Raw genomic sequence first — 25464 nt, forward strand, 5'->3', positions numbered from 1 at the left:
AACAGCGTTTATATTGCAGCGTTTATAGTGCATTCTCTTCCCCTTCTTATTGTTTTATTATGATTTTATTAGAATGTAAGCCTATGCGGCAGGGTTTGCTATTTTATTGTTTTACTCCGTACAGCACCATATACACTGATGGTGCTATATAAATAAATAAATAAATAAATAAAAAAATAAATAAATAAATAATAATAATAAAGTATCTGTCCTGCCTGGGGAACCAAACTGCCCTTTTCAATTCACCAGATGACCATGCCCCCTTCTCTGGGACAACCCTCTCGTCTTTCCCCTACCCACCGATCATTTGTGGTTCCCCAGTTTTCGTGCATTTTCTCTCTCCCTCCTGCCAGGCACCCCAATTCAGCCCATGGAGCCTCCGAGGATTTCTCTAGGGGGCTTAGGCTGTAAACCCCACCCCCTAGAGGAATCCCTTAGCGGGAACCCCCAGCAGGGAAGGCTGGTGGCTCTGATATCAATGGCGAGATGAATCAGCTCCAGTTTTCAGCCAGAACCAGTCAGAACTCTAAAGGGGCTATCCAAGGTGTGGATGTTTAGCCTGGGCATGTTTAGCCTGGAGAAGAGAAGATTGAGGGGAGACATGAGAGCACTCTTCAAATACTTGAAAGGTTGTCACACAGAGGAGGGCCAGGATCTCTTCTCCATCATCCCAGAGTGCAGGACAAGGAATAACGGGCTCAAGTTAAAGGAAGACAAATTCCGACTGGACGTCAGGAAAAACTTCCTGACTGTTAGAGCAGTATGACAATGGAACCAGTTACCATTCAAGAGGCAGCTGGACAACCATCTGTCAGGGATGCTTTAGGGTGGATTCCTGCATTGAGCAGGGGGTTGGACTCGATGGCTTTGTAGGCCCCTTCCAACTCTACTATTCTATGATTCTATGATTCTATGATTTACTGCCTCACTGACACTGGAGCCAAAGTGTCCACAGCTCCCCTGCCGGTGTGTGCCAGTACCTATGGGAAAGAACCAAGGGACACAGATCTGATATGAGAAATGGCAATATTCCAGAGATCGCTACATCTGGAGGATACCAGGTTGGAAAAAGCTAAATGGATCTTTGGTGTGAGCCATCTAGGCCCTCCTTTGGTCCTCATGGCTCCTTCTAAGGGCCCTGTGCCCTTTAATCTTGCATTGTCCCCCCCCTCACCCCCCACCCCCACCCCAAACACTGTGGATGCCAGTTAAAATGTGGGGACGCACCCTTTCCAACATAAAATGTGGGGACATCTCCTCCTTAACGTAAAGAAACATGTGTGTGAAAGAGGTAGGCAACCCCGCCGTGCCTTCTGTGTGATTAAATTCATGACATTGGCGAAGTTTCATTCGAGAGAACACATTCTCTCGGGAGCCCTTGATTCGATCTGAAGGCTGCCCTGCCTCCATTGTGGGGAGAAGATCTGGCTGTCTCCTTGAGATGAATCTATTTTTTAAAGGGTAGTCTGGAGTTTGCTCGGTTTCTCCCCTTTCCCCTCCCATTTCCCTCCTTGTAGGTTTTCGTCTCTGCGGAGACGAAAATAGAAAAAGAGAGTCAAAACTTTCGCTTGCATTATGCCTGTCACAGGCGATTTCCATGGACAGCCGTCTCCCTCTCACTTTCTAGCAAGTTTTCCAGTGGTTGCCCCAGAAGCAAGTCAAAACGACACCTCGATTGCCTCTCTGATGATGGGAAACATCCAGAATGTGCTGAAGATAAGGAATGATTAAGCACTGCATGAATTTTGCTACTATTGTTGCTGCTGCTACTACTACTAAGAATAATTCAATAAAATTACACTGGATTGCGTCATCAGGTACCACGGGTCTGAAAGAACCATTCTGCAAATCAATGAAAGGCCTGTTTCTATGGGTTGGCATCTTTACCATCTTCCAGGAAGGAAGAGCCTTGAAGGTTGACTACGTCTCCTCCTCTGCCAAGCTCCAAAACAAACAGCCATTCGCACATCCTCAAATATCATGGTGTTCGATTTTGCCATAAGTACATAAGAAGAGCCCTGATGCTGGATCAGACCAAGGGTCCATGTAGCCCAGCACTCTGTTCCCACAGTGGCCAACCAGCCATCGGCCAGGGATGAACAAGCAGGACATGGTGCAACAGCACCCTCCCACCCAGGTTCCCCAGCAACTGGTGCACACAGGCTTACTGCCTTGGATACTGGAGATAGCACACAACCATCAGGGCTAGTAGCCATTGATAGTCTTTGCCTTCAGGAATTTTCCAACCCCCTTTTAAAGCCATCCAGATTGGTGGCCATCACTACATCTTGTGGTAGTGAGTTCCATAATTTAACTCTGTGCTGTGTGAAGAAATCCTTCCTTTTATTTGTCCTGAATCTCCCACCAATCAGCTTCATGGGATGACCCCCCCCCCCCCCGGTTCTAGTATTTTGAGAGAGGGAGAAAAATGTCTCCCTATCCACATTCTCCATATCTCCATAAAAGCCTCTTTCGTGAGCAAAAACAGAATACTAAATAAATAATAATATCCAGCAAGGCTCCTTTTGAGTATGTGGTATAAAAGCTTAGGCCACAATAAATCGGTTCATCTTTAGGATAACAGAGAACTCTTTGTGGTGATCCTAGAAACTTCCCAAATGACTGCAGAGAATGAAAATAAATCAAGGGCTCTTATGGGTCCTTCTCCTGGTGCCCCACCTTCATGAGTCATGCAGGTGATAACCAGTGATGATAGCAGCATCTGAGTTGCAGCCAGCATTTCTGTTTTCAGAACTGGCGGGTAGCCATTGTTTCTAAGGAATACAAAGTGTTATCTCATACCTAAAGCACCTAACAGCAACTCATTCGGTCTGCCATCTTCCTTCTGAAACTGAATCTATACTCATGGCCACAAGGTCTGGCTTCATCTATACACTTTTCTATTTCTTCCTCCCACCTAGCCTGACAAAGATTTTCAGAGGACACGAAAGCTCACACAATCTTTTACAGAATTTGAGTTAGTCCTAATAAATGTATAAGTTGGGCATGTACCCACTTCCGCCCTGGATTTTGGAAGTTTTGATTCATGGGGCTGTGTAGCAATCTTTTTTCTTTCTTTTTTTTAAATCATGCATAGACAGATATATGTTTAAAATTAAATTGTATCCTACCTTTCTTCCAAGGAGCTTATAGCAACATACACACCCCAGATACCATTTTTCCCTCACAACAAAGCTGTGAGGTGTGATAAGGTGAGATTTGATGACTGGCCCAAGACAACCAGTAGGTTTCATGTGGGGATTTAACCCTAGTCTCTCTAGTCCTATAGATCAGCCTTCCTCAAAGTGGAGCCCTCCAGATGTGTTGGCCATGCCACCTGGGGATAATAGAAGTTGTAGTCCAAAACATCAGGCAGGCAGGCCTGCTATAGATAGATAAGGAATAGATGGCTACATAGAGAGATACATGCAGATACAAACACACACACACATCTGATGTGTGTGTGTGTCAGGGTGGAGAGGTAAATTGTGGAACTACAAATGCAAGACAATTACACTGCAATCCTATATTTACCTGGGAGTAAGTCCACAGTCGGACTCAGTAGGGTTTACTTCTTGGTAGATATTTATAGGATTAGGCTGTTATTCTCTGACATTTTATGTAAAGTTTAAATGTATACCTTGTATACATTCAAGTTACGTAATTATTCCAGACTACTTATGCCTTTCATGGGCATTTGATCCTCTTTGTTTGCACACACACAAACACCCATTATATGTGTGAGTGTGAGTGTATATGTTTGTGTTTGTGTGTAGGGAGAGAGAGAGAGAGAGAGATTATCTGCCAACTGAAGAGAACTCTTCACACATCAGATGAAGTGGGTTGCAGTCCAAGACAGCCTCTGTGACAATGGATCTGTCTTTAGAAAGTAACACAAGACACTTTTCCAGAGGGATTGCTGTGTTTGTCTTGTGCAGCAAAAATAACAGAGAGAAACAGTGTGGTGGAGTGGTTAGAGTGTTAGTCTGGGACTTGGGAGATCTGGGTTCTAGACCCCACTTGGCTGTGAAGCTCACTGGGTGACTTTGTCCCAGACACTGACTAGCAGCCTAACCTACCTCACAGGGTTGTTGTTGTGGGCATAAAAGGAAGAGGAGGAGGACCATGTTCTCCGACTTGAGGAGGGGAAAGATGAGATATAAATGTAGTAATAAATAAATAAATAAATAAATAAATAAATAAATAAATAAATGGAGTCCTGTGGCTCCTTAAAGGCGACCAATGTTATTTCTGGAATAAAATGGTTAGCCTTTAAGGTGCCACACGGCTCTTTGATGTTTTTACCAGACGCGCTTTGTGCTTTTGCAGCAGTAAGAGACTAAATGCACGCAGCGATCCAAGATGGCAAAGGGAGAGAAAATGCCTGGTACGTCACACCAGTGAACAACTTGATCCTCCCCCACCCCCTCTTTTCCTTTTTTTTAACGGAGGGAAAGAGGGAGGCGGAGCCGGCAAGAGAGAAGGGGCGGGATCCGAGGGGCAGAGTGAAACTGTCACGCTTTAGGAGGCGAGGTCGGGCCAGCTTCAGGCTCTCCGGAGGCGAGCGACTGCCCACTTTGCAAGCGCGGGGGGCGCCCTTCTCGCGGCTTGCGCCGTGGTCGACCCACATACGCCGCCCAGGCGCTCGCCCAGGCAGGAGTCGCTGTCCGCGCGCCGCGGTGCTGAACGGAGTTCCGGAGAGTCCGGCGGAGACGGCGCCGGCGAGAGCGAAGTGGGCGCCAGCGGGGTCGCCCGGAGCTGTCCACGACCGCCGGGTGCTGAAGCCCGACGTGACCCTGGACAAGCCCCTCCACGGCAGAGCCCGATCCTCAATGGGAACCGGCGAGGAGGAACCTCCACAGCAGCCGGAGACCACGATGCTGGTCTGAACCCCAGCCCAGCCGGCCAAGCTCAGGTGGCCACCGCCGCGCCTCTCCTTCCCTTGACACTCGGTGATTCCGGCCACTCTAGCTGCTCACCCCCCCACCCCTACAGCCTAGCCATGGCTTTCATGGTGAAGTCCATGGTGGGTGGGCAACTGAAGAATCTCACCGGTGGACTGGGAGGAGGAGAGGAGAAAGGGGAAGCCGAGAAATCTCCAGCTGAAGCCGCCGGGATGACGAGGGAAGAGTATGAAGAATATCAGAAGCAGCTTGTCGAGGAAAAGTAAGTATTGGGCAAATCCCCCCCCCTTTTTGTCTGTCTGTCTGTCTGTCTGTCTGTCTGTCTGTCTCTCTCCTTTCTGAAAGTGTGACATCTTCCAGATGTTTTGGACTACAACTCCCATCAACCCCAGCCAAATGAAGGTGATGGGAATTGTAGGCCAACACATCTGGGTGGCTTCAGGTTGGGGAATCTTGAGTTATGTTACAACCAAAGAGCCTTCTGGTACCTTGCAGGCTAACTGGTGTATTGTGACATGGTCTTCCTTGGATTAAAGTCCATTTCATCCTTTGGAGAAAAGGCTACGACTCTTCTTGTATATATCTACCACAAACCTAACTCTCTGCGCCTTTCATGCTCCTTGATTCTCTGCTAGAGTGATAGAAGGGAGGATGGAGAAAGAAAATATTTGATCAACATATATATGAAAAATCACTGAGCGAAATCAGCATCAGACCCAAAAAATGTAACTGATCTCAACTCACTAATCATGATGTATTTAGATATATAGCCTGGCCAGGAGATTCAAGGGGAGCACATCTGTGATGATACAGGAAATACTCACCATTTCCACCTCTCATTCATTCCACCATCAGTCCTGTTAAGGAAAATAACTATGGTTCCCCTTTGTATATATGAGTTTCTGAAGTCCATTTGGTGAATCCATGTCTGAAGATGGGTATGAATTCAGATGTAAGTCCAACCTTATCTTTCTGGACACACTAGTTCATCGTTTTGATCCAGGCTTAGCCATACTTCGCCTAGTCATGCATGCCCATTCATATGACTAATTCTGGATCGAACCCTATCTTTTTTAGGGCAGAACGGGAATGCCAGAGTGAAATTAGGAAGTGGATAGAAGTTTACACTCACAGAGTCAAGACCCTTTCACCACAATATTCTTCATATAGTAAAATATATTCCTGACTAAATCAAAAAAGAGCTGATTGGGATTGTTCCTTTGAAAGAAAACAAAATAAACAAATGGGTGTTGTTATACAGAAGAGAGGACATCCGGAAACCTCAAAGTGGCATCCTCCTACCCTGATTGATTCTAGCAGGGCATTTAAAAAGTCCACGCCTCCAACAAAAATAGGACATTTTTTAAAAAAAGAGAAATTAAAAATAGCTCTAAGCAGTATCTGTGCAAAAATAAATCCCTTGCTCTAAGCAGTTTTTATGCAAAGTTCAGGCCCAAATCCTCCCTTTTTCGGGGCAGATGCAAGAATCTGGGCTACCGAAGGCACAGTTTGGAAGCTGATCTTTCCGTTGAAACCCAAACTGGGTTAAAGAGACCCTGCTCCATCGTTCTTGCCTCCAAATAAGTGGCAAGGGAAACAAGGAAGTGAATCCAGGACTTTACATTTGTTGCAGAAGGCGGGGAATGTCAGTAATGCATTTTAATGAACCCCTAATCTTTTAATCCGCTTTTGCCTTCAAGAGACGGGATTGTTTTCTCAGGAAAAACCACCTCTCACTACAGATTTCCTCAGGAAGTTTGGGGTTATATTCTTCACCATTTTTTATTTTAAAGCGGGGGTGGGGGGGACACCCAAGATTATTTAAGGCTCCATTCACGCATAATGTTTAGATTAAATGCTTCCTTCTCTTCCTGCAGCAACTACTCACTTGCTGTAGCAAGTCTGTACACAGAGTTGTACTGTGTTTTAACTATTCCTTTTCCCACTGGTTCAAATCCAAGCTTTATACTGAGCAAACTTCTCTGGCTCTCTCCTTGCAGAAAGGCTGGAGTCATTTACACTTGAAAGAAGCTTTGGGTTGGATTCAGATTTAGTCCTGCTTAAAGTAGACCTATTGAAATCAATGGGACCAGTTAGTCATGACTCATTTAAGTTCCATTATTTTCAATAAGACTCATTTAAGTAGGACTAAGTCTGGGTCGAACCCTTTCTATGTAGCTATTTCTGCTCCAGGGAACAGGGGACATTCACACTGTCACCAGGAGATCTCTGGATGATTTGCAGTACATTGGCAATGATTTCTGACTTCCACTTTTTAAAACAATATCTATCTATATCTATCTATATCTAGCTATCTCTATCTATCTATCTATCTATCTATCTATCTATCTATCTATTTTATTACATTTCTATACCACCCAACAGATGAAGCTCTCTTGGCAGCTCACAGAAATTAAAACCACAAAATACGGCATAAAATACAATATTAAATATAACATCTTAAAACTTCTGTCTAAAAGTGCAACCACAGAGGGAAAAAACCCTAGCATTGCAGAGATTTAAAATTCAAAAGCAGATTTAAAACAGCAGAACTAAAAACTGGAATGTTGAACTGCTAAAAAAGCTTGGGGAAATAAAAAAAGGACTTCACCTGGCACCAGAAAGAGCACCACATAGGTGCCAGACAAACCTCTCTAGGAAGTTCATTCCATAACTGGGGTGCCACAGCAAAAAAGGCCCTTTTTCTGGTAGCCAGTTACAAAATGTTCTCTCCCTCCCACCCCAGCCCTAAATTATATTGCTGAAATGAAGGAAGCTTGGGGTGGGTAACCAGGACTGGATTTGGGTGTAGAAAGACTGTGAGCTCCATTCAGTTCTCATACACAAGACCACTTCTTGGGCTCAGAATGTTTTAATTCTAAGGCCTTAGCTAGACCTAAGGTTTACTCCAGGATCATCCTGGGGTCGTCCCTGCCTGCTCCTGGGATCCCCTGCTTGTCATTTAGATGCACAGGGATGACTCCAGGATGATCCCGGGATAAACCTTAGGTCTAGCTAAGGCCTCTGTGTATGTCTTTTGCATTCAGTTGGTGAATACTGAGTTTCTAGAAACCACAAGTCTGAAATCTACTCACCTCTGACCTATCATATACCTGCTTACCTGGGAGTAAGCCCCACTGAACTTAGATATTAAACACAGATCATCCGGGAAACTCAGATAGGCTCTTGAATTTGCTTAAAATACTTAAATCATACTGAAGACTGAACTACCACTGTAAGAGTATAAGTACTCCTGTAATAGAGTCAGCAGAAAGTGCTAGAATGTGTACACCAAATCCTCCTTATTTTTTGGTTCTAAAATACTGTACCACCCAGACACTAACTGGGCAAGACTGTATTTAGATTTCAGTGTAACATTTTACATGTATAATGAGGTGATAGTTTTCGCAACAAGCATGCAGTCAACATCTCATTGACTTCTGTGGAAATACATTGTCCAAGTTCTTTGCTGTTGTGAACCAGGCTCATGGTTTGAATAAAATTCCACAAAAGAACTATTTAGGAAACTATCTGTTTGGAGGACATGGTCGAATTTCAAAGCACTGCTCTATGCAGATGTCAAAGAGTAGGATTTTCCTTGAGTGCAATAGATTTCACTTCTCCGCCCACATCCAGTCACACATTCATTCATTCATTCATTTTATTTGTAGCCTGCCTCTCCACCAAGAAAATGGTGCTATGGTTCTTGAGACCATGGAAGGGAGATATTGTAGGGCTGACAGATTGTGATTCCTTTGGGAAAGAGAACTCATGGAGCTAAGGAATACTTAAAATGTTCCTGCACTCCAACATAGAGGTAGAGGAAGAAACCCATGTCCATATCCTGGCTTAATGCAAATCACTTCTGCATTATAACACATTGCGTTGGATCCAGGCTTAGTTATAATTAGAATAACTGAAATAAAAAGTTAGCCAAGACCAATGTAAAGCCCATGGATTTCAATGGGTTGAATTGAAGTATGCTTCAAACTGGATCCAACTGGTTTTGGTTTTTTGCTTGTTTCTCTTCTCTTTTTTATGGTAAAACTTGGGGTGGTTGTTTTCACCCTTCCAATGCACCCTTCCAAGTGAAGTGGGCATTCCAATTTATAGTAACCATTATGAATATAGAACTATGATGGGGTAGGTGTTCCGGATTATGAAGACTAGGATTTCAAACTTGGGGATGAGGCATTGAACAGCTAAGACCTCTGTAGCTGGGATGGATATATAACATATATGAATTCCCAAGGGCCAAAATCCATTTCAGAGGAGCTCTTTGGGGGCCACATCCCAGTGGTGGGCTAGACTGAAGGAAAACGGGGTGAACCAAAAATACCAGCATATTTTAGATGAATGCTGTTACTGCCAGTAACTCAATCTTAGGAGGGGCGTTTCAACCTTTGAGGGGGAAAGGGGGAAATGAGGAGGAAAGTGTGTGTAACCACCAAACGATCGGCCGTCAGCAGTCAGGGCAAAGGGAGCATGGCCATTTGCAGGGCCGGCCCTACCATTAGGCAGGGTGAAGCTATCATATCAGGCAGCAGAAGCAGGGGGACAGCACTCCACTGTTAAAATAAGATTGGAATGGAAAGGGGCACCATCCAGTCCTTTGCTTCAGGCAGCCAAATGTCTTGGTCATCTGGGGTTCCCCAGATGACCAAATTGGGACCCTAGCTGGGCTGAGGTTCAACACCCGTGTATAAGATAATTCCACCAACTACAATAGAAAGAGAATAAGAAAACATCAATAGTTAAACTATGTTGCCTACAGTGTTTTCAGTAATGATGGGCAGAAAAGATTGCCAGCACATAGAACACTTTTGCTTGACTGAGGGTTCTCACCCCACCCCGGATAACTGCCTTTTGTCCTTCAGTTTTTAACCAATCTTATGTAAAATGGACATTTCTTTCTGGTGTGTATGATTTTCAGGAAAATTGATGAAATTCTTTCATTTTTATTAAAGTTAGAACAACCCACCCTTCTGATTTCCATTTAACTGTGGCTCCAACAATCAATAGAGTTGTTTTATAGGCAAAGCTGGGTCATGCAGACACACACTGGTTATATTCAGCATGACAGTCCTTATCAGCAACTGTTGAATATGGATACAGAGAGGAAGTCTGCAATTATCCCAAATTAATGAAATAAGATTACAAAGAATGTGATCCTGTGGACCTACTGTGATTAGTGTCAGGCTGTGTGAAATGCTCAGGTTTGAAGTTTTAACGACCTGCATTAGGAAACCTTCCCACTTTCTTTGCCCCAGTGACCACCAACTCCAGGTGGCTTCTGCTTAGCTTGCCAAGTGGGGGCACGCCTTGGCTAACCAGCAATCTCTCCTCCCAATGTTATTTTTGCAGAATGGAGCGAGATGCTGAGTTTGCCCAACGCAAGGCAGAGCGAGCTACACTGCGGACACATTTCCGGGACAAATACAGGCTACCCAAGGTAGGTGAAAAAACCCCTTTGCAGCAACAGTAGGATGGAGGGAACCTGTCCAGATTTCCCGTAGGGGTACTGTTGCAGCGTGTGACTGACTGTGTTACGGGGCTGAGCGACAGCTAGAGAACAGAGAATGTGGAGGAGGAAATAGCAGTGTTTTATGCTACAGAGGGAGGCAGAGTGCAAGGACTGAAAAGGTGGATAGACGCTGATACCTCAATCTTCTAAATTAGCTGCCTGCAAAGCGGCAGGTGCCGATAAAAGTGTTGGCAACAGCCTACGCTTGGAAACAGCTAATGGGAGCAGGCTGTGGTCCTCTTCAGCTCCAAACAGGGCTGAAGGTGTTGGTGGTTTTTTTTTTTTTTTTTTAAATATTATTTCTTTATTTGATTCAAGTGCTTTTATCCCACTTCACAGCCAACACCTCCCCCTCAAAAAACAAACAAACCCTAAAAGTGCTCCTGGAATGGCTTACAGACAATCAGTAAAACAAGACAGTCCCTACATGCAGGCTTATAATTTAGAAAAGCGTGACATGCAATGAAAAAAGGAAGAGGGGAAAAATTCATTCATCTTTTAGCAGGGCTGGTGGATGGCCCTGCTTCGCCCTTTCATCCTTCTCTCTGGTTCCTGCTGGAGGAGGGGCCATAGCTCAGTGGTACAGCCCTTACTTTGGATGCAGTAGAGGTCCCAGGCTGAATTCCTGGCACCGTCAGTTACAAGGATCAGGAAGCAGGGGATGGGACACCTGGAGAGGTGCGGCTGAGAAACCACTCATGATCTGCAGTCGGGTCAATGGGATAGGGATAGGGGATGGAGGCATAGCCATCCAGGGAACACTGGAGGGTTGGATTGGAACCCAGGTGTCGTGTTTCCAAGCCCTCCCAGTGAGATGTGAGACAAGAAATAGGTCTGCTGTGCAATCCGCAAAGCTGTATTCAGTAAATAGATGTCTCACCACACCTGGAGAAAGTTTGAATGCTAGGAGCTATCCTCTAAGCTTAATTAGCCTAACAAAGCAAGGCAGTTGCCTATCAACTAAATGGACAGTTTCCCACAGTGCCTGACAGGCTTTAACCCAACTCCCCCTTCAGGGAGGGTCTTCAAGCTGTAACCACTGGTGAGTGGCTAACCTAGTGGATCGCCTCCCACCTCCTCTCAACTCTGCCCACTTGATCCTCTGGCAGACTCTGGGATGTCACTTCTGATGTTCCCTCCCCCTCCTACAAAGACTGAGTTCCCACAAGCAGGGAGGATGATCCCTGAACCTGTGCCTCATGTTCAATAAGCTCCTAGGAAGATTCCTCTTTGATTCCTGGAGAGTCTTGGAGAATTCCTCCATTCCCATTTTAGCTAGTGGTCTTCTCCTTCTCCTTCTCCTTCTCCTCCTCCTCCAAATCTGATTCAGGATACTCACCAGGGAGACCAAGCCTGATCTTGACACCAAGGGTGTGGGCCATATTGGGCCCCTGGACTCTGCACTCCTGCTCTAATCTCTCTCTCTCTCCCCCACCTTCTAATTAACCCTATTCTCTTTAGAACGAAACAGATGACAACCAAATCCAGCTTGTCGGGGGTGATGTGGAGCTCCCGAAAGAGCTGGCCAAGATGATCGAGCAAGACAATGAGGAAGAAGAGGAAAAGGACTCTGTTATCGGGCAGCTGAGCAACATTCAGAACCTGGACCTCGATTCCCTGAAGGATAAAGCACAGGCCACGTTAGACGACCTCAAGCAGTCCGCTGAGAAGTGTACCATCATGTGACCCGGCCATGGCTCATCCACAAGATCAATCGACCCCACCCTACCCCCAATACGTAAACATGTTCCAGGGCGGGGCGGGGCGGGGCAGGGCGTGTGCAAGCAGCGTTCCGCGGCATCGCGAGGGCGGTGTTGGTTTGTCAAAAATTATCCGGCAGACTCCAGTCAAGTTTTGTCTTCCTGGCCTGTGTGTTTCTCTCCCCTCCACCCTCTTAAACCATGATTCCTCCCGGTAAAAGATGTCTTGTCCCATCCCTGTAAGTGAGGTGTGTTTGACAGTCTCAGGTTTAGAACAAGAGTCTTGCCTCCCTCCCCAGCCCCAAACACAAATGCCCCCATTCAGCAAGATTACATCTAAGTGCTGCCTCTTTGACATGGTCTATCCTTTCCTCTTCCCCATATATTAAGCTTCTCAATGGAGAAGGAAAACAGCCATTTACCATCCCAGGACTGCAAACCTGGCTTGGTAGTTCATTTAATGCAGGCAAACAGAAACAACCACCCTATTTGACGGAGAAGAACCATACTTCGGCCTTCACTCAAGTGCAGGTGAAGGAGATCTGAAGCGTGGGAGTCGGTCTAAGGTAGATATTTTGTTCCTTGGGAAACAATCAATCAATCAAACAAACCAGGTCATTTGGCCTCAAGGAATGAACCCTATCATTAATCAAAAAGATGGGTGTACCTCCGTTATGTCTTCCAGGCTTGAGACATTGGAAGGGGAGCCTCTCCCTCCCTGTCCCCCGAACACACATCCATAGCAATACGGAGAAACAATGACAATACTTTGCACTTACGGAACCTCCGACCTTTCACAAGGGAAAGCATAGTTGTGTTATCCCCATTTTGCAGGTGGGGACCACGGAGGCACAAAACAGAGTCCAGCGATTTTGCCCTAGGCCACATAGAAGGACAAGAGCTGGAGCCAAACCGGTTGGGGCTCAGTTAGCCAAATGCAACGAGCTGCCCTGTGGGTGTTACTTGTTCCGATTCTATGCGTAACGCGGCATCATGGGACCTCTCATTGTCCTTGCTTCCAACGGCAGGAGAAAGGGCGCAATGACCTATGTGTAATGATGAATGTGGCAGTCAGTTTGTATGTTGTGCTGTGACTATGCAGTGTCCCTGTATAAGCCTCTACCTGCTATGACATTCCTACTTCCATGGTACTGTTAAAACTGGTGGAATAAATACCAAGCGTTCTCTATGCATTTCTTTGTCCTGCCGTTCCGTCCCCACCCCCCAAAAAGGCTTGTAGTCTATTGAGTTTCCTTGATTCTGTACACATGCACTCTCTCCCCTCTTAAAAGCCAAGGCAGGTGCCATAACCAATTGATCCCTGAACATTGTTTCAACCAACCAACCAGGAGCAGCCTAACTTTCAGTCTAATTTATTTATTATTATTATATTTATATCTCACCCTTTTTCCTCCTCCAAGGAACTCAACACAGCTTACACAATCCTCCCCCCCCTCCATTTTATCCTCACAACAACCCTGTGATGTAGGTTAAGTCGAGAATCAGTGACGGGTCCAAAATCACCCAGTGAGCTTCCATGGCTGAGTCGGGACTAGAACCCAGATCTCTCCTGTGTCCCAGTCCAACACTCTAACTTTTACACTACAACTGCCTCTAAATACAGATCAGGCAAGGGTAGGTAACCGGGCGCTCTCTAGATATTGAGCACTGCATCTCACATCATCCTCAACCAGTGGCCACGCTGAAGGGGGCTAATGGGAATTGTAGTCCAGAACATTGGGACGCTTACCCCATTGGATGCCATAGTTAGATGTACAAATACTTTCCCGTGAAGAGGCACCTTCCCACAGTCAAAATGGTTCATTTGTTTGCAATATTTATATACTGCTTTTCAACAACAACTGTCAAAATGGTTGCCATAGTACAAGGCTACTCACATTTCAATAAAGTTGCTCATGGTGGAGGGGAGGGCATGAACATGCAGGTCTTTCCTCCAACACCTTGCTACAACCTCCAAGCATCTGCTGCCTGAGGTGACTGCCCCACTCTACCTAATGGTAGGGCCGGTCCTGCTCATAATACTCCTGTCCTTATACCAAGACTTTGCTTTATACCAAGTCTGAAGGCTCTCCTCCATTCCTCATTGGCTTGATTTGCCTAGTTTTAAAAGCCAAAGACCACCGCTTTGCTCATTTGATTACAGCTATGCTAAAAGTGGACAATTGCCCAATGAACTGCTAGCGATGGCTCAGAATCAGCCTCGCTGGTGTATGAAAGATCAGTTTGCACACTGCGTGGTGCTTGAGAGGTCACGTGCATGCATTGACATGAATGCACACTGCATGCACATGAACGCTAAGGTATCAGGCAGCACATAGCCTAGTGCCGTTTCAAATGGCCCTTCAGTTGTGTGCTAGAGTCAAGATGTACCTGCTGTTCCACTCTTAAGTTCTAGAGCAGCCACCTGCGACCTGGTCCTCTCTAGGTGCAGTTGGACTACATTTCCCATAATCCCTCAGCCAGCACGGCCAGGTTTTGGGAGGCTGCTCTGACTGATAGCTGTCAGTGGGCTTTTGTGAAAATTCTAGAATTTCATTTGAAATCTGTTGAAATACAGATGAATTACAGCGTCTGCATTTGGTGAGAGCTGTAGCTGAACCTTGAAGGACGGCAGCTCTACCGATTCCTACTAAGAAAATGCTAACAAGGCATCCCTGCAAGGCAAAAATAAAATAACATAAAATGGGTCAGTGATTTAACAGTGAGAGGAAGCAGAAAATAAGGGTTGTTTCCGGCAAACAGGGACCACTGGAGCGCATGACAACCATCCTGCCACGGCCCCAGAACAAATGCACTGCTCAGCTTTTCTTTGCAGCATGTCAGGCTGTGTGCTGGGAAAGCCAGAGAATAACTCCAAGAAGAGTTACCAGTACTGTTACGTGTGCATGTTTTAACGAAATGGTCATGTACACCTATTGGATGGTTTCTCCAGCAACGCACACGTGCACTTTTGGGGGACAGATCAGCTCAGACTGGGGAGAGGTTGATTTTTATTTGGGAGGAGCCGTGGTTTAATGGTACAGCCCCCACTTTGCATGCAGAAGGTCCCCCTGGTTCAATCCCAGGCATCTCCAGGTAGGGCTGGAAAATGTCCTGCCTGAAACCCCACAGAGTAGCTGCCAGTCAGTGTCGACAGTACTGGTTTAGATGGACCAAGGTCTGACTCAGTATAAAGCAGCTTCCTATGTTCCAGTCATGTCAGGAGAAATGGCAATATAGTACTGTTGGTCAAATGAGAACATTATAAAAGCAGAGAGGCCTGGACAGTTGTGGAAAATAGAGGACATCTTCAAAGTACAGGACATCCCTCTGGCAGCTCTTCAAATAGAGAACTGTCCTCTGTAAAGGCGGGGACATAAGGCCTCCTAGAAACAGCTTTTGTTTCTTGCAGGAATCATTGTTGAAAACATACAGAGCTTCAGAGAGCTTGCTCCATTTTCCCAGACACTCATCCACCTGGTTATCATACATATCATTTATTTATATTTGTTATCCCACTCGGAGTCCAAAAGCTCAGGGGAACAGGCCTGCTTTCTCCCCCTCACCCCTCTTTTATCCACACAATAGCCCTGTGAGGTAGGTTAGGCTGAGAGATGGTGGATGGTCCAAGCTCACTCAGTAAGATTTGTGGCTGAGTATATAGGGATTTGAACTAGGACCCTGCAGTCTAAATCCAGTCCTCCAAGCCCCGTGCTACACCACACCAGCTCTCTAAGCGGTGTCCATGAAGCTTACTTCTACCACTGTGACTACATGTCAGGCCTCGCTCTTTTCTGTTTCGGAGAAGCTGCTACGGTGCTTTGCTTAGCTCCGTGCAAACAGAGACTCACTTTAGAATCCTCCACCGAGAATCTCTTTCTGGTTTAGTGCAAGCAGTGCAAAGTGGCCTTTGGGGAAATGGAGAATTGTCTGCTCTAAAAATAACAGTAGCACCACTTCCCGATATGAATCATACCACAAACAAGCATCAGAGCGAAATCCATCTTTCTGAGCAGACCAGATCTCTGACTCCATGTATCTTTCGACATCACATTCCCTAGCATGGATAGGAATCTCATCAAGCCAGACACTTGGGTAATATTAACATGGGACTGAAAAAATCCACCTGGACTTCGCAGAAAAGACCTGTGATGGCCGCCATTTAGTATTCAGGTCACAGATCTTTCCTGCAGGATCCTGGGTTTGATTTACTTACTGATTTCATTTATAGAAACCAGCCCAATAAGACGGTTCCCCCAGTGGTTACAAGCATCAAATAATAAAATATTAAAATGCAATCTCGTACAGTGCCATCGTGCGTCATTTTACTCTTCTTTTCAGCAGGGAGAAGAATAAAACCCAATAACGAAACAACGTGCAACACACAAATGGTTTAGTTCTGGCATATGTTCCCTAGAAGGCTGCCTCTGGGGGAATCGCTCCCAAAGGACGCCTGTGGAGGAAAACATTTCATTGCGAGTTTAGCCATCAAGTGGATGACGACAGATGAGAACTCAAGATGAGAACTCATAGTCACACGCCATTTGAAGGAGTCTAGAAAAATGTAATGGGTTTAGAGCAGCCTTGGACTACAACCCCGTTGGAAACAGGATACAAAGAACGTCATCACTCAGGGGGGAATCGCGATTGCTTACTGTCGCTTCTCCACCCGTGCGTTTGTCCCTCATTACTTCCGCTACGTGGCCCATTCAGTGGGCTGTTTTGATCGCGCTGCTTCTCCTGCACACAGCAGGAGATAGCGGCAGCCTCCATCTTTATTTTAAACCGGGCTTATTGGGGCATTTTTTTGTGGCCCAAAGAAGGCTAGAAGGGGCGGCAGGAGCTCAGGAGGCAGACGACACTGTGAGACAGACCTGCGAAAATCTGTGAGTGCCCAGTAACGAGTGTGCAATAAAACTCTCATCTGATGCAGCTCTGAGTGAAATGAATATTTATCCTGGTCCACCAAGGCTTTCATCATGGCCAATCTTCCTTTTACTTCAGAAGCAAGGTTTACGGATGTCTATTGATTTGATTTGTACCCTGCCTGACTGCCAAGAAAAATTGTACTTGGGGTTAGCCCGACTGGGCAAATGCCTGCCCACCATGTGGGCAGAAAGTACATCTCCAGATGTTTTGGACTTTAGTTCCCAGCACTCCTAACCATTGGCCATGGTGGAAGGGACTTCTGGGAGTTGACATCCCAAACATCTGATGATCTACCTTCTCCCCGCCCCTGTCTTAGGCAGCAATATTTTAAGCGACCTTTAGGGACATAGGAAGCTGCCTTACACCGAGTCAGAACATTGGCCCATCTAGCGCAGTACTGTCAACACTGACTGGCAGCAGCGGCTCTCCAGGGTTTCAGGCAATATTCCTTCCTTGCCCTACCTGGAGAAGCCAGGGATTGAACCTGAGACCTTCTGCATGGCAAGCAGATGCTCTACCACTGAGTTAACCCAACACACACACACACAAACACACGCACAAGCAGTGTGTGATCTAAGAGGTGTGCCCTCCCTCCACTGCGCATGCGTGCTCAAAATGCAGAGGCTCCGTTCTTAATGAGCACATGAGATTGTAGTCTGAACAATGCAGCATCTTATTTTGGCATCGCTTTGGCGAAGTGCCATAGTAACCAAACTCGCCTTTGGCTGGTTCAGAGCATGACACAGGAAGATGCTGTTGTAGGGTGAGGTTTGGGGTGTGGGGGGTTGCACCTAACTGGGAAGCACCCAGTTAGATGCAGTGTAGTTGCTGCAGCAATTTAAGTGTACGAACCACATAATCCCTGGTCCAAGGGGCATCACGAACTACTGAAAGGAGGAAACAAGGATGCGATATCCCACCCCAAAACTATATAAAGGCTTGAAGGGTAGGAAGGAGCTCTGAAGAATTAAACCGATTCTGGCATCAAAGTCCTGGCTGTTGTTTTTTTTAAAGTCTTTCTTCTCCTTCCTCTTGTTCATTTCCCTTGTTTTAACTCCAATGGCTAATTTCAGCACCAGATGCCGTATTCATAAGGAAACAGTGCTGCTAATCACTTGGTTCATTAGCAGCAATTCTTGAGAAGCTGGCAAAAGAGCCATTTTGGCACCAGCCAGCGGCAGGGACTCCTCGGAAACAAGGATGGCTTGCAACTCTATTCGTGGAAGTGTGCAAGCAAGTCCTTTATACATATGCGCATCGTGGCACTGCCTTTCCATGACCTCCACAGTATTCCCCCCCCCTCAAATGGAAAGGATTTCTTAATGTCCATGCCTCTCCCCCCACCCTGTGCTTTTCTTTTATGTTCCCTTTCCCCCCCCCCCCCCCGTTTCCTTTTCACAACTAGCTCTGAAACCTCATCTCTGCCATGACCATGTGATGCTCTCCTGGTTTATTTTAGGAGCCAATATGACCTCCAGTTGTGAGAAAAGAAAGCAGCACATGTTATCCTGTCTGGAACTATAATCTGCCACACACAGGCATGTATATAATCTAATATGAGCTCTCTCAGCCTGAGCTATACGATCAGATGTTGCCTTTAGTGCGGGGATGTGTGCCTTCCTGCCGACCCCCGTGTCTTCATGCACAGCTGATAGAGAGAGACAGGGCAAGCATGCGATTGCTTGCGCGTTGCCCTTTTTCTAGGGCAGGCATATCCCAGCTCATCTTAGAGAAGCAAACCGTCGCTGAGGCTTCGAGCATCCAGTCACTGCTTCGAAACAGTCAGGTCTTAATTTCAGGCCGGGATCTCCAGAACCTATTTTGGATGCAAGGGCTGTGGACGTGAAACAATCTTTAAGACAAATAATTTGTGGGTTGTTGGTTGTTGTTGTTTTGAATTACTGGGACTGATAACTATTGCTTTGTGGTACAGCGTATATTTTGCAAGCAGGTCTCAGGCGCACGCCCTGGCATCTCCAGCTAAATGGATCTAAGGTAGCAGAGCCTGGAGAGCTTTTCCCGGATGAGTGCTGAGAAAGGGAGCCGTTTTCTGAGCTCAGCAGAGAAAAGCTCTTATCTCTGATTACCTGTTGATCAGAGAAAAGAGGTTTTCCCCTGCTGAGAGAGGGGGTTGAGGCCTGGAGAAGAAGCTGGCGGGCCGGATGGGGAAACCCTGCAGGCCATATATGGGCCACACGCTGAAGGTTCCCCATGCCTGGTTTGGCTGATTCTGGTCTAAATGATCTAGTGGCCTGACTCAGTATAACACTGGTTCTTATGTCACATGACTCATTACCACCACAACAGTTTGGGTTAGTAAAAGGTTCACTTTGCCCTCCCTCTCCCTCCCTTGTCACCAGCAGAAGCCACTTCGAATTAAAATCTTACATCATTTCCAGAAGATGCTCAGGGTTGGGCTTTGGTGAGTCTCCGGGAGAAGAGAATGCCAAACCTAAGAGCAGCAACTATTACCTAACTGCATATCATTGACCCTGTTCAGATGACAAGCTAAATTACAGTGGTTAAGCATTTTTTATTTATTTTTTGCTAAATATTATGGCTTAGCGTCTTGTGTGAACCATGACTTAGCGTGTCATGTGAACCATTCCTAAACACAAGGGTTACATAACCACGGTTTAAACATGCATTTGCTGCAAAAGGGTTGGCGGCCTGACCATGGCTTAGCGTGTTGTCTGAACAGGCCCATTGTGCTCTTGACTTGATACATTACATGGCATACAGTTCCAACCAGTCTTCAAGATCCTGATGGAACACAGCTGTTCAATGTAAGACAGGGGTGCAGAATGCCTGGGTGGGTGGACAAATTTGGCCTATTCAGGGTCCCAATCCAGCACTCCAGGCTTGCCCAGGTGGCCCCACGCCTTTCCCCTGGCCCCGCCCCCTTCCCTAGATTGGGAGATTACCTCCTCCAACCCACCCCATTCTAGCCCCTCCTCAGGCCTAGTTACTGACAGTAAGAGTTTTAAGCTAAAATCTGCTGGCATTTTGTGTGTTTGTAGTTTATGAAATTTTGACTCCACCCCTTTTTGCTTTCAACTCCGCCCCCTTTGCCTTTAGCCCTGCCCACCACTGGAAGGCAGGCCCTGAGTGTTTCTCCAAAATTGAATTTGGACTTCAGGCTGCATGAGGTTCCCCCACTTCTACGCTATCAGATCAGGAGGAGAAATATTACTTGTTGAATGTAGGCCTAGAACGGTCTCTCTCTCTCTCTCTCAAGACTCAGTACATGCCGTCCACAAAAGACTTTGGGATTATTTGGGATTAATGATGTTGCTGAGGCTCGAAATATGGCTCGAGCTGCAGCTAAATGAGCCGGCCTTACTTTAAAGTCCTGGCAGCCAAAGTTGGCTCCCTGACCTCTTCCAGCGACAAATTCAAAAGGCTGAAGCTGAACAGGACTTGGGTGTATTTTGGCTCTAAATTTAGCATCCATTAATGTCACCGAGTGTCTGTTTGGCGCTAGTAACAAACCCAAGAATAATGGACCAGAGCGGGGAAAGGGGGTAGTTGGGATACTAGTGTTAATGTAAGAGAAAAAAGAAGCAACCTGGACTCAAGCAAAATAGGCATGAAACATATGAATAACTGGAGGTGCACTCAAATGTCTCAGCAGACTTTTTTGGGTGGGGGGAGAACACTTTTGAGAGAGCCCTTTTTCTAATTTGCAGGATTTTCTCTGTACATTCACCCCATCATTCCTCCCCCCTTTTGGGGTTACGGCAACCATCTACAGAGTAGCTGCTAGTACCACCTGCAACTTAGGGCTGCAACCCTAAAGCTGCAGTCCTCTGCCTGCAACTCCTGTGACTCTCCTCGGGAGCGTGGCGAAAGGGTTTGCATCTCATGACACCATCCTGCACTTCAAAACTGATTTGCACCGCACCACTGCTGGGCGATCTTCGGGCCACTCATTAACCCCCAGCCTAATAGCCTACCTTGCAGGGTTGTTGTGGGAATAAAATGAGAGGCAGTGGGAGGATCATGCCCGTGGTTCCTTAAGCTCCTTGGAGGGTGAGAATGAGACAAAATAACAAGCCCCTCTTACCTTGGGGATAATTTGGTACTTCCAAGTCAAAGAGCCCGCCTTCTGATATTGAGTGGCAGGAGTCACAGCCTATGACGTGGAGGGCCCCTGGGTGCCTACCACCTGGGCTGACTCTACCCTGCCAGAGAACACACAGTGCTCACTCGGCTGCTGTAACTGGCACATCATTAGCTTCAGTATGCGCAGTGACATTTTGCAAGCTTCCCCTCCCCCCTTCTTCCCAAATTCAGGCCCCAGTGCACATCGACTGAGATCCGCTCGGACAGAGGTCAGCCGCATCACCTTACACAGCACGGGGCAGAGTGTTTTCTGCTTGCCGGAACAGCACAGGACGGGGTGGGTGGGGGCTACCCTTGGAGAATACCCAGAAGCTACCATCGGAGAAAAAAGCAGCAGCTAGGCTGCTAACTGCTGAACCATACTGCGAACGTACCACACCCGTCTTAAAAGACCTGCACTGGTTGCCGATGGCATTGGGGGCTGATTTCAAGGTATTAGTTTTAACCTTTAAAGCCCTAAACATCTTAGGGCCAGACTATCTGGCCCTGTTCAGAAGACACCTTAAACCATGGCTTTAACCACGGTGAATAAGGCCTTTTGCTCTATTCACGATGGTTAAAGCCATGGTTTAAGGTGTCTTCTGAACACAGCCCGGTTTTCTGGCTTAACCACCGCAATTGAAGCCATGGTTTAAGGTGTCTTCTGAACGGCGCCTTTGTCTTGTTATGAACCTCTCCTATCCTATATATCTTATCAAGATATTTGGGTGGACAAGTTGTGCTCCTCCAAATATTTCGGCCTACATTCCCTATGATCCTTCACCATTGACTACAGCGGTTATGGTCTATGAACTGATGAAACAATGTGGATTTTAGATTGCAAAGTGCAGCTCTGAATACAGAAACGGCTTCCCTTTCTGAGTCATGTTAGCCTTTTCCCCCCACCTGTACATGCAATATCAAGAAATTTGGTAGCCATCTGGCCTTAAAGCATCAAAACCATCTATTAGCTGAACGTAACTGGTGATGAAGTGGAGCGAAAGACTGTTACCCCCCTCTCCCAACCCCAAAACCAACCTAGAGAGAGGACAGTGAAGACTTAGAGGAGATCTACACTAGTCAAGTTAGAACGTGTCTTACCATTTTTAAGTGTGCGTTTGGTAGTATTTCACCACATGACATATAGTTTGTGATGTGTTATTGTTGTCTGTTCTCCAGTTTTTATTTTGAACTTCTCTGAAATAAGTCATTCTATTTGTTATGATGTGGCCGATTTCATTGTATTAAATGGGTTTCCTGTAGTTCTTAATTAGCCAATCGCATTCCTGGAGGCATGTTTATGTAATTTCCATGCCCAAAGTTGGAGCCGGGTTTTTTTCTTTCAAGCCTCTTTTTTGCAGCCACTTCCAGTTTCACTTTTGGGAAGCTGCTTCTGTTTGTAGGTGGAGGATTGTCTTGGAGAGAAGAGGAAGTGGGAGGGGAAATTGGCAGACGGGGATAGAACAAACGGATTTATTTTCTTAGTGCGGCCAAAAGGAATGCATTCCCACAGAAAGAGAAAAGTAAGTAAACGTTTTAAAAACTGCTACGTTTTAAATCGTTCAAAAACAAAACCTTCAATGACTGTAAAAACAATGTTTCATATACTAGTGTAGATTCCCTCTTAATCTCTCACCATCTATTTTATTATTATCCTTAGATCACAGGGTTACATAAGAGCAACAAACCATAACCCCAAGGATTATGCATTGTAAGGAAGGATGCATCATCTTATGCAGCTTTGGAAGAATAATCCCATTATATTTCTTTTTCCCTTCCCTTCTTCTCTTCACAATAAGCAATACAGGACGGTGCTAAATGAAACTCAAATCAGTCAGATGGCGCGTTCTACCACCTGGCTGCCTTGTCCTTGTGTCGTGATGAAATACCTCCAAAGGAAAACCAGCCCTGTCGCACATGTATGCTATGAAAAGGAACTCTCTCTCTCTCTCTCTCTCTCTCTCTCTCTCTCTCTCTCTCTCTCTATATATATATATATATATATATATATATATATACACACACACACACACACACACACATGCATGGACACACATTGTTCTGTTTAGCTTTGGGAGTGGAAGAACGACTTGTCTTGCTTCATCGGAAACATCCATGTCCATCACGACACCAGAAAAAGCACAGCGCAGCTGATCTACCAACCTAGCCAAACAAACAATGATCCCTCTCAGGCCAGAACGTTTGCATCAGTTTAAACCAGTTTCTTCTACCGCAGCCCTCAGATAAAAGTACGGCCATTCTGTCCAGGTCTACCAGAAGGTCATTTACCCATTACCATCAGCAGAAATGGATGATGGTAATGTTCAGAGGAGGGCAACCAGGATGATCAGGGGTCTGGAAACAAAGCCCTATGAAGAGAAACTGAAACAACTGGGTATGTTTAGCCTGGAGAAGAGGAGATTGAAGGGAGACATGATAGCACTCTTCAAAGACTTAAAAGGTTGCCACACAGAGGAGGGCCAGGATCTCTTCTCGATCACCCCAGAATGCAGGATATGAAATAACGGGCTCAAGTTACATCATCGTCATCAACTTTATTATGGTCACTGACCAGACTTTACACATGCCCTACAAGAGTAGGGCAAAATTACATACAGAGCGGTAAAGCAGCAGTTTCTGCAGCTGAAACTCTCCCCACGGCCTGAGTTCGATCCCAGGGGAAGCTGGTTTCAGGCAGCCGGCTCGGGTCGACTCAGCCTTCCATCTTCCTGAGGTTGGTAAAATGAGTACCCAGTTAGCTGGGGGGAAGGTTATAATGGCCGGGGAAGGCAACGGCAAACCACCCCGCTATAAGGCCTGCCAAGAAAACGTCAGCAAAAGCTGGCATCCCTCCAAGAGTCAGTAATGACTCAGTGCTTGCACGAGAGGTTCCTTTCCTTGAAAAGTATGCAGCAGGAAGTTTCAGGGAGCCAGATTCCACTGGACATCAGGAAATTCTTCCTGACTGTTAGAGCAGTACAACAATGGAACCAATTACCTAGGGAGGTTGTGGGCTCTCCCATATTAGAGACACTCAAGAGGCAGCTGGACAACCATCTGTCAGGTATGCTTTAGGGTGGATTCCTGTACTGAGCAGGGGGTTGGACTCGATGGCCTTGTAGGACCCTTCCAACTCTACTATTCTATGATTCTATGATTGTACTAGGACTATTTAGAGGTATTTTATTAGTACCTAGGAGAGCAGCATTATAGACACATAAAGGGGTTACTGTCAATGGGAGCAGCTTAATTATTATTACATATATCCTGCCTTTCCCCGCCCCCTCCTGCACGGAACCCAGTGGCTTATATGGTCTTCCTTTCCATTTTATCCTCACAACAACCCCGTGAGGTAGACTAGGCTGACAGTCAGTGTCAGGCCCAAAGTCACCCAGTGAGCTTCATGGCTGAGTGGGGACTAGAACCCAGATCTCCCAAGTCCCACTTCAACTCTCTACCCGTTACAAGGCAGACTGGCTCTCTGATCCCCAACACCTTACACTTACGTTGAGGGAACTGCCCTGGCTACCTATATGCCGGTAGGTCAGAGTTAAGGTTTTGATCCTTGCTTCTTATAGATTTTTGAAAACTGAATACACCACCTAAAATCATCACCAGCTTTGCTAATATAACAGCTATCCCAGCTTCTTGCTATTTCTGATTTGAACTTCTACTTAATGTTTCACCCAAGGATGGAGACAGATTGGGCTAACAGCTGGATTTTATATTTTCAAAAATGAGGGATCAACCAGAGTTCGTTTCTTCATGCCAACAGTCCTTGGTGTAACTTGAAATTATCACCGCATTCAGTAAAACCTAATTTAGAGGCCCATTGTTCCATCTTAAGACTGCTGCGGTGAAAGAGGGCACCAAGTGCACAGCTGTATTTTCTGGCACTGCTGTGAAGGGGTTAAAGCAGGGGTGAGCAACCTGCAGCCCTAGGGATACACAGGGCCCAACGGCAAGCAATTGGGTCAGGCCCCTGGCAGAAGGAGAAGTGAGAGAGAGAGAGGGAGGGGGAGAGAGAGGGAGAGAGAGAGAGAGAGAGAGAGAGAGAGAGAGAGAGAGAGAGAGAGAAGGGAGTGGCAGAAAGAGGGAGAGACAAGGAGCATGGCGCGCGCGCACACACACACACACAAAGAGAGAGAGAGAGAGAGAGAGAGAGAGAGAGAGAGAGAGAGAGAGAGAACAGGCAGCAGAGAGTTAGAGAAGCCAGATCCACCAAGCATGATATAGCAGTATGAAAACGGCATGAAAGCGGTACATAAGAGGCAGGAGCCACACTACTGCTTTATAGTGGTAT

The 25464-nt window shown here is 46.2% G+C and overlaps 1 protein-coding gene across 1 annotated transcript; it reads left to right on the top strand.

Moving 5' to 3' along the window:
* Nucleotides 1–5002: 5002 nt before the first annotated feature.
* Nucleotides 5003–12128, top strand: CPLX3 (complexin 3). Its single transcript, XM_063142383.1, has 3 exons — nt 5003–5166; nt 10269–10356; nt 11890–12128. The coding sequence occupies exons 1-3, from the start codon at nt 5003–5005 to the stop codon at nt 12112–12114; spliced, it is 477 nt and encodes a 158-aa protein (XP_062998453.1). The 3' UTR covers nt 12115–12128.
* Nucleotides 12129–25464: the final 13336 nt, after the last annotated feature.

Source organism: Elgaria multicarinata, chromosome 16 (assembly GCF_023053635.1).
Source record: "Elgaria multicarinata webbii isolate HBS135686 ecotype San Diego chromosome 16, rElgMul1.1.pri, whole genome shotgun sequence".
NCBI classification, from domain to species: domain Eukaryota; kingdom Metazoa; phylum Chordata; class Lepidosauria; order Squamata; family Anguidae; genus Elgaria; species Elgaria multicarinata.

Excerpts from the sequence above, each read along its gene's own strand:
- CPLX3 (XM_063142383.1), top strand. The coding sequence starts at position 5,003 with ATGGCTTTCATGGTGAAGTCCATGGTGGGTGGGCAACTGAAGAATCTC. Across the intron at positions 5,167-10,268 it reads AAGCAGCTTGTCGAGGAAAA|AATGGAGCGAGATGCTGAGT; the intron begins GTAAGTATTGGG and ends TTATTTTTGCAG. Across the intron at positions 10,357-11,889 it reads ACAAATACAGGCTACCCAAG|AACGAAACAGATGACAACCA; the intron begins GTAGGTGAAAAA and ends TATTCTCTTTAG.